The following is a 15,368-nucleotide window of genomic DNA, read 5'->3' as shown; positions in this document are numbered from 1 at the left end:
AAAATCACATCCAAAGCCGGGGTTTAGTATTTTATTCGGCTTTTTCGCTTTTATCGGACACGTTTCATTATATAGTTTATAACATTTCGCTCTGCAAATCGGCGTAGCTGCTCCAGGAACGAATTATAGCGGAGGGTGCTGAAACTACGTCGAGAAATGTCTTTCAAAACACATTTTGCGCGTATTCATCACGCTCAGAATTATTTTAAGAATTTTATGTCAAATTTCCTTTCCGAGTAGGTATTAGTGTATTTGCAAAATGAAACTACCTGACTGTGCTCGTTATGAGGTTAGATGTTACTCATATGTGGCGAGTACGTAAAAACTCGCTCATATTTTTTTGTGTGCTATCGTTAATTACAATCAGTTTTATATTTGGTTTAATTTTGCTATTTGCTGATTTTTCAAAAACCATAAAATTGAGTCTATTGACATTATCATTACAGCAGCCAGTTACAATTAATAATAATACATTACGTTGCATTATGTGCTATGCTCAGAGTAATATGTTTTGATATTAATTGATACAAAAAATTAGGCGACAAAAACGTGTAAACCAATATGGCGTCATTGAGTTGTGTTTCCTTAGAATTCAAAATTTAATAACATCACCGGATGTTCTTGATGAAACACAACAAGATAATGAATTTCTAAAACTCTCATTCCAAACTTTACTTTTAAGAAAACAATTTTACAAGATACGTTTAAAAATAAAATTCATTACATTATAAAGTTGTGTCTAAAAATTTTATGCTTTAGGGTGTGTATATAGCATCAGAGCGCACAGAAACAAGGCTGCCGCTAATGACAGAAATCGTGTTTTTAAAGAGAGTAAATGCCCATTAAACTTCTCACTGCAAACTAAGGACGAGACACGCTGTAGAGACAGGCAAAACACGTGTTATTATTTGGAGGCGGGCTGCAATGAATACTGTTATACACGGTGACATAGAAAAACGGAAACTTTTGGCTAACAAATAAAAATAGAATACATTCAACGACAAAAGTTTATTGACATTAATTGAACCATTACAACTTACCTTTTAAGGAACAACAATTGCAATTGTCAATTTCTGAAAATTACGTCCTGATCACCGGATGTATCGGTTTGTGTTTTTTTTGTCCTTGTGGGGCTACCCAAGAGTCTGGTGCACACGACTCGGCCAAGGACACTGGATGAATTTAATCCAAGAATTGAAGACGGAATTCGTGGTATCCCAGCTGAGATGTTGCAGCGATCACTGGAGAACATGAAAAACAGATAATAAGAATGTATACGTAGACAAGGACGCCATCTAAAGTATGTAATTTTCAGAAATTGATGATTTGGATTGTTGTTCTTAAAATGCACGTTGTAATGGTTCAATTACTGTCAATAAATGTTTTGTTGTTGCATTTATTCTATTTTTGTTTGCCAAAAATTCCCGTTTTTCTGTCACCTTGTACATCTGAAAAATATTTTCATTGGCTCGTGGGTCTTTGACGCCAATAGAAAAATAATCAAAAATCATACGATCCAACATTAATCAATCCAGACGTGAGGTACAATGTAACAGCAGCCAATGAACGAAAGACTTTGTATTTTGATGTGTCTCGGTACATGGCATTCGGTAGGAGTAATTTGGTGAAAATGGAACGGAAGTCGATGAACGGAAATGTGACACAAAGATGGCGAACCCACGTGTAGCAACATAATACCGTATATAGTCACTGACATAAACATTAGGTTCCATTCCAAACATATTTGTGTGCCGAAGTAAACTTTATGATGGTGAAACTACCCTGGAATATATTTTGTAAATTAAAATAGTCATAGCTTAAGTAATCACAAGTTTTAAAATACCTTAGAAAAGTGGCATTACAGTGATTATAAGGGGGCGTCCTTTAATTACGTGAGGCGTTTGGGGGGGGGGGGGGGGAAGTGTGTTTCCAGCCGAATCTCACTCAATCTCACGTGGAGAAAAGCGGTGTCTCCTCAAGAAACTGTAAAATTGCGAAAAATAAAAAACTGGGTTATATTAAGTGAAATATGTTTCTCCACTAAAATATGGCTAAAAATTACACAATAATATTTATCGCGGTTATGCGAATGCCAGAAAGTCACTCCTGAGATCACATATGAGTCCCCGTGGACTAAATTAGAATGAATATTCTTTTACGAATTTTAGTATTTCCTATTTAAGTATTTCATTGTTTGATTTTCTTACTGTAATTCTAGACTACATTCTGTCTTAAATACTAGTATTAACTAGTCTTTAAAAACTAATTAAGCAAATTATGTTTTTTTTAGTAAATCCATCGCAATTAAGCACAGATTAACGTATTTACACTAAAAATACGCGTTTAAAAAAAATCTCTCGTGATATTGGGGGGGTGGGGGGGGGGGTAAGTCGAACCAAATCTCACATCTCACCAAGGGAGGATGGGAGTCGAAAAATCCCCAAAATCACCTCATGCAATTAATGGACGTCCCTAATACATATTCCCCATTCATTATGTGAACGGGCTCGGTAGCATAGCGGTAGAGCGTGCGCAACCTCAAGGGACATGGTTCAAATCTCGTCACTGGAATTTTTATTACTTTTTTAATTAACATAATATAGTATTATATATTAATAATTAAAATCCAGTTCAATAAGTTTAAGGTTTGTTTGCAGTAATTATTTACTACTGATTTCAGTCGCTTAAGCAAAAACAATCATATATTTAGTGTTATGATATGTGTTTTAAAATGTTTATGTTAATATTACGGTTAGTATTTTCGTGCGCGGAAACTTTAATGTCAAATGATAAATAAATTTTAACGAGATGTACAGTATTTTAATAAAATTCCTTGTCGAAAAAAATTTTTTTCGCTTTTGTCGGAACCGTTTCTAATAGTTAGAAATTTCCGTTTGTTTCATGCTGTCATCTGCGGTCAATGGTTGCAAGCAACGTTTACGAATCGGGCAGAGAATTATAGCGGCGGGTGCAGAAAGTGTGTGATTGGCGTCTAGAAATTTTGGTATTTGGAATTTTTGGTATTTGAAAAGCGAATATTTTATCTATCAGCATATTTATGACGCACGGCATTATTTTAGGGCATGTTCCTTTTAATTTCGGTTCGAGTTTCGTATTATAAGTTTATTTGCAACATGTTCAACACGAAAACACGCGAATTTGCTCGTTACCAAGGTTAGATGTCCAAACATCTCTGGCCAGAACTGAAAGACTAGCCCACATTTTTACATGTACTTTTTCGTGCAGCCTAGCTTAGTACCACACAGCAACGCAAAGTTTTCAGGTGTCTGGTCGTTAAGTTATGATTGTTGGCTCCTGTTCTGTTGATAGTGTGTGCTGGTAGAGCAGTGATGAAACTGCGCAGTAGCTAGTTATTGAGGGTGTCTAGTCGCTCACTCCCGCATGACCTGTGTCATTGTAGATGGCTCGCCCATGCAGTTAATTGTAAGTTGAAATAATTACAGTTTGTTGTCCGGTACTTAGCCATTTATACAAAAACCGTAAATTTCCTTTGCCTTACGTTTACGCATGAATGCTGGGACTCAAGTCATTTTCGAATTGAATTTATAGCTCAATACATGTAGTAAACAAACAATAAATTTGTTAGAAATTGTGAAATGTTAGTATAATCAATACCGATTAAGATAAAAGTTTATGGTGTATGTCCAAAAAAACTGCATTAAATCATGCCTGTTTATATCATGTTTTCATTTTATCACTGGTGAGGTGTATAGGAAGCTGGATGCCTATGAACACAGAAAACTGGAGAATCAAACCTAAAAACCCCATGATTGCAAGTTTTAATTTGTGGCCTCCGACTGTACTAGTATGGAAGGGGGGGGGGGGGGACTAATGTTTTGTCTTCGCGTACAGTAATGAAGTTGCTTGCCAAATTCATATGGATAGGCATGCGAAAGTGAGTTTTCAAAATTATTTGTAACTATTATTGAATTATCGCATTCTGGGGAGATTGGCAGATTAAAATATGTATATATACATAAGTGTGTGTATATATATATATATATTTCTCCATATAGATTTATTATTTTGCTAGCAATATTTTTTTTCCCCGCAGTGTTAGAACATCTTTAAAAGATTTATACAAAGTATTATTTTAGGGGGGGGGGGGGAATCCCATAGCTCTTCCTCAGAACTCGTCAATCTATATAAATAAAAATGTAAATATTAGTTAAAAATCTTAAATCTCAGAAATTTCCTCGCCGATTGCTTTGAAATTTTGGCACAACGTTGCATTCGAATACGCGCAGACTGCTATAGAGTGACATATAGAGATATAGAGATATATAGATGTAAGTAGGTGTATAGATTGAGATATATAGAGGGATACATAGATGTAGGGAGATTTAGAGGGAGACATAGATATAGGAATATATAGAGGGAGACATAGATATAGAGAGATATAGAGAAAGATTTAGAGAGAAGTAGTTATGTATATGTAGATATAGAGAGGCACATAGAAATATAAATATCGAGATGTAAACCCACTTCAAACAAATTACAAAAAAAAAAAAATTTGATTAAAGCATTGCAACGCATTCCGGTCATTAGCTAGTTATAAAAATAGGAATATAACATGACAGGCCTCATGCAAACACGACCTCGTATACTTCCACTATGTTCTACCTCCCCAGGGGTGTATGCTTGAAGGCGCACAGTAGGCCGAGGAGAAGCACTCGTGATGGACGAGGGTTGCAACACCCCCTCCACCCCCTGACTCCCCCCGAGCGGTCCAGCGGGGGACGGATGCCCTGCTCGCTTGAGAAATGACCGCGGGCTCCGGGCGGAATGTGCCTATGGAATTAATGGCGCGCGGGGAGGGAGGAGGGAGGGGTCGCCTTAATGACGGCGGCATCGCCGTGGGGGACGGCTGTCTTACGGGAGGTTATGGTTCTGTGCCGGGACTCGGCGCGGCTCGCTAGCGTCCTGCCCTCGGGAAGCGGGCTATCAGTCAGCGCCCCTCTCCCCTCTGAAAGCCGCTCCCGGCCAGTATACAGTCCAGGTGAACAGCATAGCCGACCCAGCCAGTAGGGCGGTTCTAGATCAGTGCAGCTTCCAAGAGTGGGGCCTCGATGGTCACGGAGAAGGGCAGGAGAAGATAAATAACTAATTGAATAGAGACCTGTAACATTCGCGATTTCAAATCCCTAAAGGATAGACTCCATGATCCTCTATGCAGTCGTGCAAATTACATCTGCTGATTGGTTACCGACTCGTAACACCTGTTGACTGGAATGATCGTGATTCGCTAATTCTTCTGTTAAAGATTTTTCATTGGCCCAGAGTCCTTCAGACAAACTGTGGCCCAATCACTGAAGCATAATAATGTCAAAAGTATTTGGACTCCATCCTATCGCGAAATGAATCCGCGAATTTTACAGGTGTCTACTAATGAAGTTAAAGATTAAAGAGTCAGACACTGCAAGTTTTTTTTATCACCATGTTCGTCACAATTGTGAACCCCACACTATACTTTATAAACTTGCTTTTGTTCGTAAACTAATGCATATTTAAATACCATATTTATTTATACTTAGATGGTTCCAAGCAATTGGTTGGCTAAACTCGCTCTCAATGAGATGCTGATGCAAATGAGAGTTTTTTTTGCATCAAAAATCTGCGTGATATTGTCTTTGTAAGAAAACACTTTTATATATTTTTTTCTTATTCAAGAGCATTTATCTTTTCGGACAGAACAATTACGCAAAAAATCGATGATTTTATCAACTTTAATATTTCATGCATCTGATGCTGTAGAAATGATTGCGAAAATTGTATTGACAAATATTTGTTTTGGGTTGGGGGGGGGGGGGGTTGTGTTTTGGAAAGAGGTAATTTTTTGGGGGATGTGATTCAATATGCACACACATATCCACTTTGATCTGCGAACTTCGCTTCGCTCCCTCGAAACCGAAGCCTGTGAAACATCCTGTAGAGGCAGCCTGCCGCACTCGAAAGTGAAAACAAGATCCTGCGGTGTTTGATTCTCGCCGATCTGCTCGTCTCCATGTCCCGCGCGGTCCCTCAGGAAATCTGTTTCTTCTCGGTAAGAGTTCGTTCTGACGAATGGTGATGGCATTTCAATTTTTATTGCGTCGGAGATCCTCTCTTCTCCATGCATATTTGCCTTGCGCTCCCTCTCGTTTTTCCCGCCTGTCTTATTGCTCCACTTATGTTAGGCACACAACTGCATTGTAAAAAAAACTTCGCAGCATATAGTTTTGTTTTGTTTTAAACAATAACTTTGAAGTCAAACTTCTTTACAACCGGTAGGTTAAGAGGCCGTGTCAGTAAATGTTTATTTCCAATATTCTGCTCTAGAAGTTCTCTCTTTTAACAGTGAGATTTAGTGGCTTTTTCAACCGAAGGAACTGTAGCCGCAGCGCGTGATAAAGCTACTATACCCTTATCACAGGATTAGTGGGAAGGTTGACAGCTCGAGTTTACTCGACGAAAAATGTATCTGGTTCCTCGACAATCTGAGAGGATGACAATCTGACCGGCGGCTCACTAGGAAATTGCGGATGCAGGGATTCAGAATCAAGAAACCTCACTTATACAACTATGGTATGAGTCGAATCTAAAAATTTTAATACTTTAAACGTATCGGAATACAATTAATCTTCAAACATGTGGTAATTATTCTTTATCTGGATGTAATAGTCCGTGATAAATAATGTTAGTTGACATTAAAAAGTATACGAAATTCATCATGTAACGTTTTAAAAGGATAATAACATAAATGCATATGCTTAGATATTGCATATGCATCACACACAATCTAAATACAATCTCACTTAAGTCAGACTACCTAATTTTTTACAATGCACTATCATACAGTTTAACAGAGGTAGGTGAACCTCTTATCGACGTTGTTTCAAAGAATTTAAATTTACAAATATTATACTATTTATCTTAATACGATATGTAGCCTACCTTTATGAATACGAACTTACAAAAAAATTATTGAATTTATCACATTACACTTTAACATTACACAAGACTAAAACACTAACAAAACTTAATTTTATACATTGCTGTAGCATATTAGAAGACGAAATAACTCACAAGACTAACATTAAGAGGGCTGCATTACAAATTTACTTTACAGAGAAGAAAATATCCTTTCAAGATATTTCATTACCTCATTCATTACATAATACTGCCGTTGATGTGATCGTAGATATAAAGTATTTAAAAAATATATTCCATTATGTTTATGTAAACATTTTGAAAACGTTATTGCTTAAAGATGCTCATTATTTAAATAATAACGAATCTTTTACTTTTATGTACTGAACAAACAAAATACTTATAAGTTAATAAGAATAAGCTTAGTTGAGTAACATCTTCAATTTGTATTGAATTCAATGTACATATCGAAAATCATGTACAATGAATGCAACAGATTGAATTCAATAAATATTTGATCTTGTGAAACGGCCATAATATTGATGTAGATTAGGGACCGGAAAAATTCGCGGTTTCGACGGCCTTCAGGATAGACTGCACATTCCCCTGTACACTCGGGCAAATAACGGCAGCAGTGGCGTAGCGTGGGTGGGGCGGAGGGGGCGGCCCGCCCCGGGCGGCAGCCCGCGGGGGCGGGTCGCCGGTGAAGCGGGTTGAGATCTGATCTATGATTCATTCATTACATGTGTCAGACACACTATAATGTTCCATTTTTATCTAGAATTTTGCGCACCAACTATTTTTTAATATTTATTTAAAAGAAAAACTGCGAAATCACTGACAGAGCTTTTTATAACGTTTGTTTGTTTACATACGAACAGCAACATCGCATCACACCGCGCCGCCCGGCGCGCGCGAGCCGAGTTGAGCGGCACTCCTTATTGTGTTAATTACTCATACAAAATCTTTTGTTTCACGCGTCGGCCCGTGTCGATGCCTCTCTTTCGCACTCATTGAATTTAGTACTACGCATTGTACTGTAAAGTTTGACCTTAACCCAGGGCAAACCAAACAACTTCCGCAAACCGGGACACAGTAAAACTCATATATTGCCCCGTACCGCGAGCGCAGGTAAACCCAAAAAAATATTAAAACCCAAACTAATATCAGGCTTAAAAAATACTAATAAGGTTGCGAACAGTGAGAGGAGGCAGCAAGTTAAAAAGACACAAAATTTATATGACAACATTTTATATATATATATATATATACATATATATATCATAAAATCGTTTCATCACAAATCGGTGCATCCATCATAAAATACATACCCTATTACTACTCATAAAAATAGCTATATAATAATACTAAAAAAATACTTTAACAATTCCCCCGAAAAATTATAATTTGATCATATACTTCGGAGCTCCGAAAATTAAATATAATTACCAAAAAGGCGTTAAAAATATATAAGAACATAACTCCGATAGACTATCAAACTTGACTATATTGTCGATTGAACAAGAATTGGCTGCTAATATTGATTTTGACAAAGTTATTTCTGACTTCGCTGCTCATAAGGCCCGTAGAATCCGCTTGTAAAACCGCTCATCCTATTTTAACTTCAATAAAAGGTACCTCATTGCATGTGAAATTTAATTTTAATTAAGCACCTATAGAATGGGGGCGGCAAAATGGGTTTCCCGCCCCAGGCGCCGAGATGGCACGCTACGCCACTGAACGGCAGTTCATTTGCTGCTGACTTGTTAGTCGTCTCAGCTTGTTTGTCTGTGATTCGATCCTTCTTTGGTTGGTGTTTTATAATTGGTTGAGATTCGTCCAGATGAACAGTAAGCCAATAGCAAAATCATCTAAAAGGTATATGTATTTGACTTCTAGCCTATCGCCGAATGAATCCGCGAATTTTTCCGGTCTCTATTAATTATAGATGCTCACATGCATCGTGAGAGTCCGTATAAAGCCTATTACAATTCTATAAGTATACATTAAAATGCTTTTAAAATATACATGTGTAATATAATTAAAACTTGTTTAAGTAAGATCATCACAAAAAAAATGAAAATCCTTCAACAGTAAGTGATGTTTTATAAGATTTTAACAAAACACACTTACAATAAGAGAATACTAATCATACCACATAATTCAACACAAAATATACATTCCAGTAGGCGCTACGTAAAAACAACTTCTATTTTTATGCTGATAACTCTGCATTGTTTTATATATATCATTATTTCTAACTTTTAATATTCTCTACACATTAACTGAAATTACTTATTTACAGAGTCTTAGCTAATGTTGGTCTGTACCACATACAGTACGTACGATATCTCTACGCAAAACACATACAGTTCATTATTAGTAATATCAATTATATTTCATGAACATAATGAAATTAGTATAGGCCCTAGGTTGTTCACTGTTAATTGAGTACTTCTGAAGTATTTTCATTGTGAGTTAACATACATACCAAATGCCATTCTTCCAGTAAAGTTACAAAGAAGACAAGAAGATAATATAAATATGTATGTAGTACCATATTTTAAACCCCTATTAAATGAATAATAACTCAATCTCTATTCTGGACTATTAAGTAATAATTTTTATTAATGTTATTTATAACTTAAATAAAATGACAACTAACAAATTAGTAAAAAAATATAATTACGTGCGATATAGTGTGACATTTGTACTTGGACGGCAAACGAATATAATAAAATGTCTATGACAATGTTAACTTTACTCATTATTATGGAAAGAAACAAAATGGGCAGATAAGCATATTCTACGCTGACATTTAAAAATGCTCAATTTAAAATGAACATTCCAAGAAAATTTATTTTATATCACCACAAAAAATCAAACTGCGGCGTCATTTTCCCGATGACAAACAAAAAAGTTGTATGGTCGCGAATAATACATTCGTATGGCGTCACATCAGCGGAATATTCCCTTGGCATAAATGTGTGAATTCTGTGGCACTAATGGAGAAGTAAACCTTCGCTCGAACACAAAAACAAATGAACGAACAGCTTTTTTTTTTTTTTTGATAGGATGTGTAATCGGAGACCCCTGGGGTGGTTGAACAGTGTCAGGTCGGTCGCCAGACCAGATAGTAAAAGCTCAGGGGCTGAGGATAGAAAAGGCATATCTCCAAATTATTAAGTATAAATGTTGTCATGTAATAGTTAAAGACTTGATTACACCCAGGTTTATAAACCCATCATGATCATGAAGACACTGATCGGAAGGTAATGTGCAATACATTTCAATGGCGTTTTCAGTTTTTGCTAAATAATTATAAATATAAGCAAAATTTCAATGTATCTGGACAAATCAAAATATTGATAATATTATTTTCATCACAGAAATAATATATGATATGATAAATAAATTTGAAAAAAGCGGTTATGTTAAATGTATTGTATACTTTCAGTAGGCAAAATTTCCGGCCCCTACCTCTTATAGACTTTGAGAAAAACTGCCTTTTAAAATAACATTGATATAGATAGGAGCGCAAATTTGTGACACGGCCTCTTAAGTTGAAGTGATTTGCTTAGCGAAAGGTTTTAGTATTTAGTTTTTTAACTGTATTTTTAGGAGAGTGGAAATGACTAAAACGTGTGCTTCAGAATAAATTTAGGCATGAAACACCAGCTACGTATTCTTGACAGCACTTCAGGGACTTGGATTACACATTTAATCTTGTGTCCGTAAACGATTACCTTGATTACAAAACATTATAACTCGAGATATGATACAGATAACGAAACACGCATGGAAACATCAATGCATAAACTCATGAAGTTTCGAACCACTTGGATAAATTAATAAATTGCAATGTGTGCACCGCTGGTTGCTTGCAACCCGCACCACAGGTACTCAATGTCATGCCCCACATTCTGCATCATGTCTGGTGTTGCGGGACCTCCTCTCTGATAGAGCCAGGCCACACAAGCACCCAGCTGTTACGCAAATTACAAGATGTTAAAAAATTCCAGTTAACTTCAAAATGCGTGTCTACGCGTGAACCGACTCTAGGTGCTAAGGTAAAAATCAAAGTTCGCAAAAAAATTGCTTTTTTTTCGGATTGGGCATTCACTCAAATCAAAAGGTCTTTTAGCTAACATGAAATCCAAATTTTATTTCTTGCTAAATTCTCCAAAAAAAAAATATCGTAACAAAATTACTATCTATAGACTGTGAACTAAAATGTACAATCGCCGACCAAACGTTCATAGCAATGCTTTTAGAATAATTACGCAAATTAATTAACAGTAAAAAATATCAAATTGAAACAAATATTGCAATATTACACGACGATTTTCTAAAATGGCTTATTATTACACCCAAACTGGCGCCTAGTGGTAAAAAATCGAGCTCGCAAAAGATTTACACATAAAATTAATTTAACATGCTCTTAAATTACAATAAAAATACAATATAAAAATTGGATGAACACCTAAAGTTCTATTTAAAAAATCAACTTGTTTACTGAGGGAGTCGCGCTCGATTTTAACGGCCATTATATTCAGGCGAATGCTTCGTGGTTGCTGTCCTCAACCTGACCGGTTAATTAAAAAATTGCCAAAAATCTGTTTCGTCGATTAAGGGAGTCCAAGCCTTCGCTTCCGAATCCATGATTGGTAGTGCATTACATAACTTTCGCAACTGCATCTTCGCGAATATAATAACTGTTCTTGTTATACCTCTCCGCAAGCAATGTAAGCTGCCTGCACCAGCACCATCAGAAATCATCAAATGAGTACTGACTGTTTTCTTCTGGTTCAACATCAACACTGAAATACGGCACTAAATATCGCCAAAGGGCATGACGATCACAAACAGGTTTGAACATAATTTAATGTTGAACCCAACTAGCCAAACAAACGTGTTCCAGGCTTTCGTGAAGTCTTAACACAAGCCGCTTACTCAAGTTATGTCCGCTACGTCCACGGTTGCGCAACGACCCCAGTCTGATGACTCGTGACTTAGTTCTCTGCTCGCGCACAACTTCCGCCACACCCAGCGTCGCGGCAAACGTCAGTCTTTCTTGCACTCAACAGACCAGTGTTGCCAACTCTTATTTCTAGTCACTAAACGAAGTTTTCCGCGACTCCCCTGCGTGCTTCCCAGTATTTTCAGGTTATTTTTCTTTCCGCAAGGTTTCAATTGATATAAACAAAAATTATTAGCACAAATAAAAATTAAACAAATACATATAGCCCTAAGCACAGAAGGCTTTAGCTAAAATAAAGATTTAGCTAAAAGAATTAAATAATAACCAAATCTTTATACTAATTAAATATACCTAGTATTTAAAATATAAACTGAATCATAACACATAAAATAAAATAGAATAAGAAAAAATTCAAAAGAAGTAATCTAATTATAGAATCCTTAACAGGAACAAATAACTTCTAATTAGGCCAGTGGCTTGGCCACAGTGTGTTTATCTCGTTGGCATTTCTGATGCACTGCTGCATGGTCACAACATCAGATGCCGTTGTTTGGTACACAAAGTCTTTCACATACGCTCCAAGAAAGAAGTCTAAGGGGATGATTTTCGCCTATCTCGGGGGCCATGTAATTGGACCACCTCTGCCAGTCCACGCATTTGGGAACGTTTCATTCAGATAATCGTGAACATTAACTGCCCAATTAGGGGGAGTGGCATCTTGCTGAAAGATTGCAGTTTGGTGCATTTCCTTTTGTTGAGGAATGTCATAGTTAATTAATCAACATGTATAAGTACACTTTACCATTGATTGTGTTCTCCAGGAACGCCTCACCACACGTAAACTTTGGGACTGTCTCGGATATGTTCTCTAACAGCATGTGGGTTTTCAGATCCCCATTTCCATATGTTGTGCCTATTAACTGTTCCACTGACATGAAATGATGCCTTATCGGAAAAAGAAACACGCTTCAAGAAATCATTTGTCATTATAAATCTAGTTCAACATGTCATTAGAAAATTCTCCACATCGTCCACGATCGTTGGGCTGTACTGCCTGAACAATTTGAACTTTGTACGCATACAATTTGAGACTTTTTCGTACCACTTTATGCACTGAACTCCTTGACACTTGAAGCTGAAGCTGAAGCTGAAGCCAAGCCTGGATATTCTGTCTGTTATCTTGCAACCTAGTAAAGGAGGCGTGAGTCGCCTGCTTAGTCCCGTCAGTAACTGATAATCTGCCGTTGCTTGTGCCCTTCTGAACGCACCCTGTTTCTCAAAAGGTTGCCATCCATGACTTAATTTAACGCCAGGTGTGTCTTTCCATAACGTGTTCTAAACTTTAGCCCCACACACGACTTTTGTTTATGCAAGCCACACACTACACTGCGCTTTTTCTTGTAGTGGAGCCATTTTGATGTAGTCACATCACACAGCGCTCCTGGCTGCGCAAATAGTGTATGGGGCACAAATGTAGAGAAACTTGATGAGTTTCCGGGTCTACCTGCGACAAGAAACCTACAGTTAATATCACCATTATGGTTGATTCAGACTACTGAAATCAGGGTAATTATTTATGGACTTCTTGTGTATGGTTACTGCTCAAATCTCATAGTTTTCCTATGCACGACGAGGCGACTGCGTGCCAGTTCAGAGCCTTGCGCTAGAAGCAGCAGCAGCGAGCACCGAACTAGGCTGGCCCCTTGAGCCTCCGACAAGATGGCGGCTGGTGACATCGCTAGTTGCAGGTGCCGTGCTTGAACGAGGATTGGCAGAGATGGTTCAGTCGATTGTCCCCGAGATCTCCGGACATTGTCCCCTTGGATTTCTTTCTTTGGGGGCATGCGAAAGACTGTGTTCCTGATGTTGTGTGACCTTGAGACTACAGGGCGTCAGAGATGCCATCCGAGAGGATCACACCAGAAATGGTGCAGATTGTGGAGCGCATGACATCGAATACCGGCGGTGTGTGTTGCGTGCAGCCACACATTGAAATTTAGTAAGTAATGTCGATGTGGTTGACGTGTGTCCCCTGGTTGCAGGGAGAAGAGGCGGCGAAGGCCCGAGGGCTCGGAGAGGGTGGTGGTTGTCAGCACCTCTAGGTTGCCCGAGGTGTCGGAGTTCGGCAGCGGCCTGGACATGCCCCGGAACAAGAAGAAGAAGGCGTAGCTGTCCAATTCCATGTACATTCATTACATATTAAATATATTTATATCTGTGTGTGTGAGTTTTTTTCCCCCCCGCAGTCCCATAATACTAGACCTGAAAAATTCACGGATTCCATCCGCGGTAGGCTAAAGTCCAAACAAGTATACGTTTGCACCGCTTCTGCGGTTGGCCCACATTTTTTATCTGGAGAACTGTGAGCCAATGAGAAAACCTCGAACCAAGAAATTTCTGAATTACGGGCGATTCAGTTGAGACGTCTCACAAGTCTGCAGCCAATGAACAGCTACCATTTGCCCGAGTTTGCAGAGGACTATGGAGTCCGTCCAAGAAGTAATTAACCCGCGAATTTTTCCGGTCCCTACTTGTTATTTGATTCCTTCGTCGTCGGAAAATGTCACTGGCAACTGAAATATTTAAATATGCACACATTTATGAGCAACAATAGTAGGTGGACTTTTAATTTCAAACGGACGAAGAGTTCTTACAGAAAACGAAAATATGGAAAACAGGAGGGGGAAGAGAAATATTAAAAGAAGTGTCTTTGAAACCTGAAAATCACAAGGAAATAGTAACTATATAAGAATAAAACCTTATCAGTATTTTTTCATACTGTCCTATATGTTAATGTCAAAAAAATTATGTTTTAATCATTAATACACATGCTGTTAGTAGTTCATATATGGTTTTTACCTAAGTATAATCAAATAGCTGATCACAAGCGATAATAATATGGGTATGTATTATTTCATCAAAGTTCGACGAAACAAATTTATTTCTTATCTTTTTCAAATTGACATTTTTGGTTGGGTATTGTTGATGCAAATAATAACAGTGCAAACTACATACTGTGCAGGAAAAAAATTTATAGTCCATTTCGCATGTTATGTGTATGCTTGTCGAAAATGTTTTTTTTATAATATATATTTTTTATTGTGGTATGTCTGTTATTTTGCCAGATAGACCGATGTCACATGGAGAAAAAATAGGACAGGGGAACAGAGAAAACTTAGGGAAATGAGTTTAAACCATTTTTTGCCTATTCGTCCACTAAAGTGGATAATTTATATTTCAATGATACACGGAGTTTATCAAACCTTGAATGTGTGGTTTAAGGTGTACCTAGATTCTAGTGAACATATCACTTTATGACTATGAAATAAATTAATTTTCTTTTATTAATTGTTACAAAATAATTATTAATTTATATTATAATTGAAGCGTAAGAATATAATCACAAAAAATAAACAAATATTCGTAAACAAATATCATGTTTACAATAAAAGAGGTA

At 37.3% G+C, this 15,368-nt stretch overlaps 1 protein-coding gene across 1 annotated transcript in view; it reads left to right on the top strand.

Moving 5' to 3' along the window:
- The window catches only part of LOC134538474 (probable ATP-dependent RNA helicase DDX31), a 135,174-nt gene extending 121,043 nt beyond the window's left edge, over window positions 1–14,131 (top strand). The window contains exon 12 of the mRNA XM_063379810.1: window positions 13,954–14,131. Within this exon, the coding sequence (XP_063235880.1) occupies window positions 13,954–14,080 (127 nt within the window). The 3' untranslated portion in view covers window positions 14,081–14,131. The remainder of the gene's footprint in view (window positions 1–13,953) is intronic.
- The last annotated feature ends 1,237 nt before the right edge of the window (window positions 14,132–15,368 follow it).

The sequence above is a fragment of the Bacillus rossius genome, chromosome 1, assembly GCF_032445375.1.
Source record: "Bacillus rossius redtenbacheri isolate Brsri chromosome 1, Brsri_v3, whole genome shotgun sequence".
Lineage (NCBI taxonomy): Eukaryota > Metazoa > Arthropoda > Insecta > Phasmatodea > Bacillidae > Bacillus > Bacillus rossius.
The sequence above is the reverse complement of the archived record's forward strand: the minus strand, read 5'-3'. Positions and strand labels throughout refer to the sequence as shown.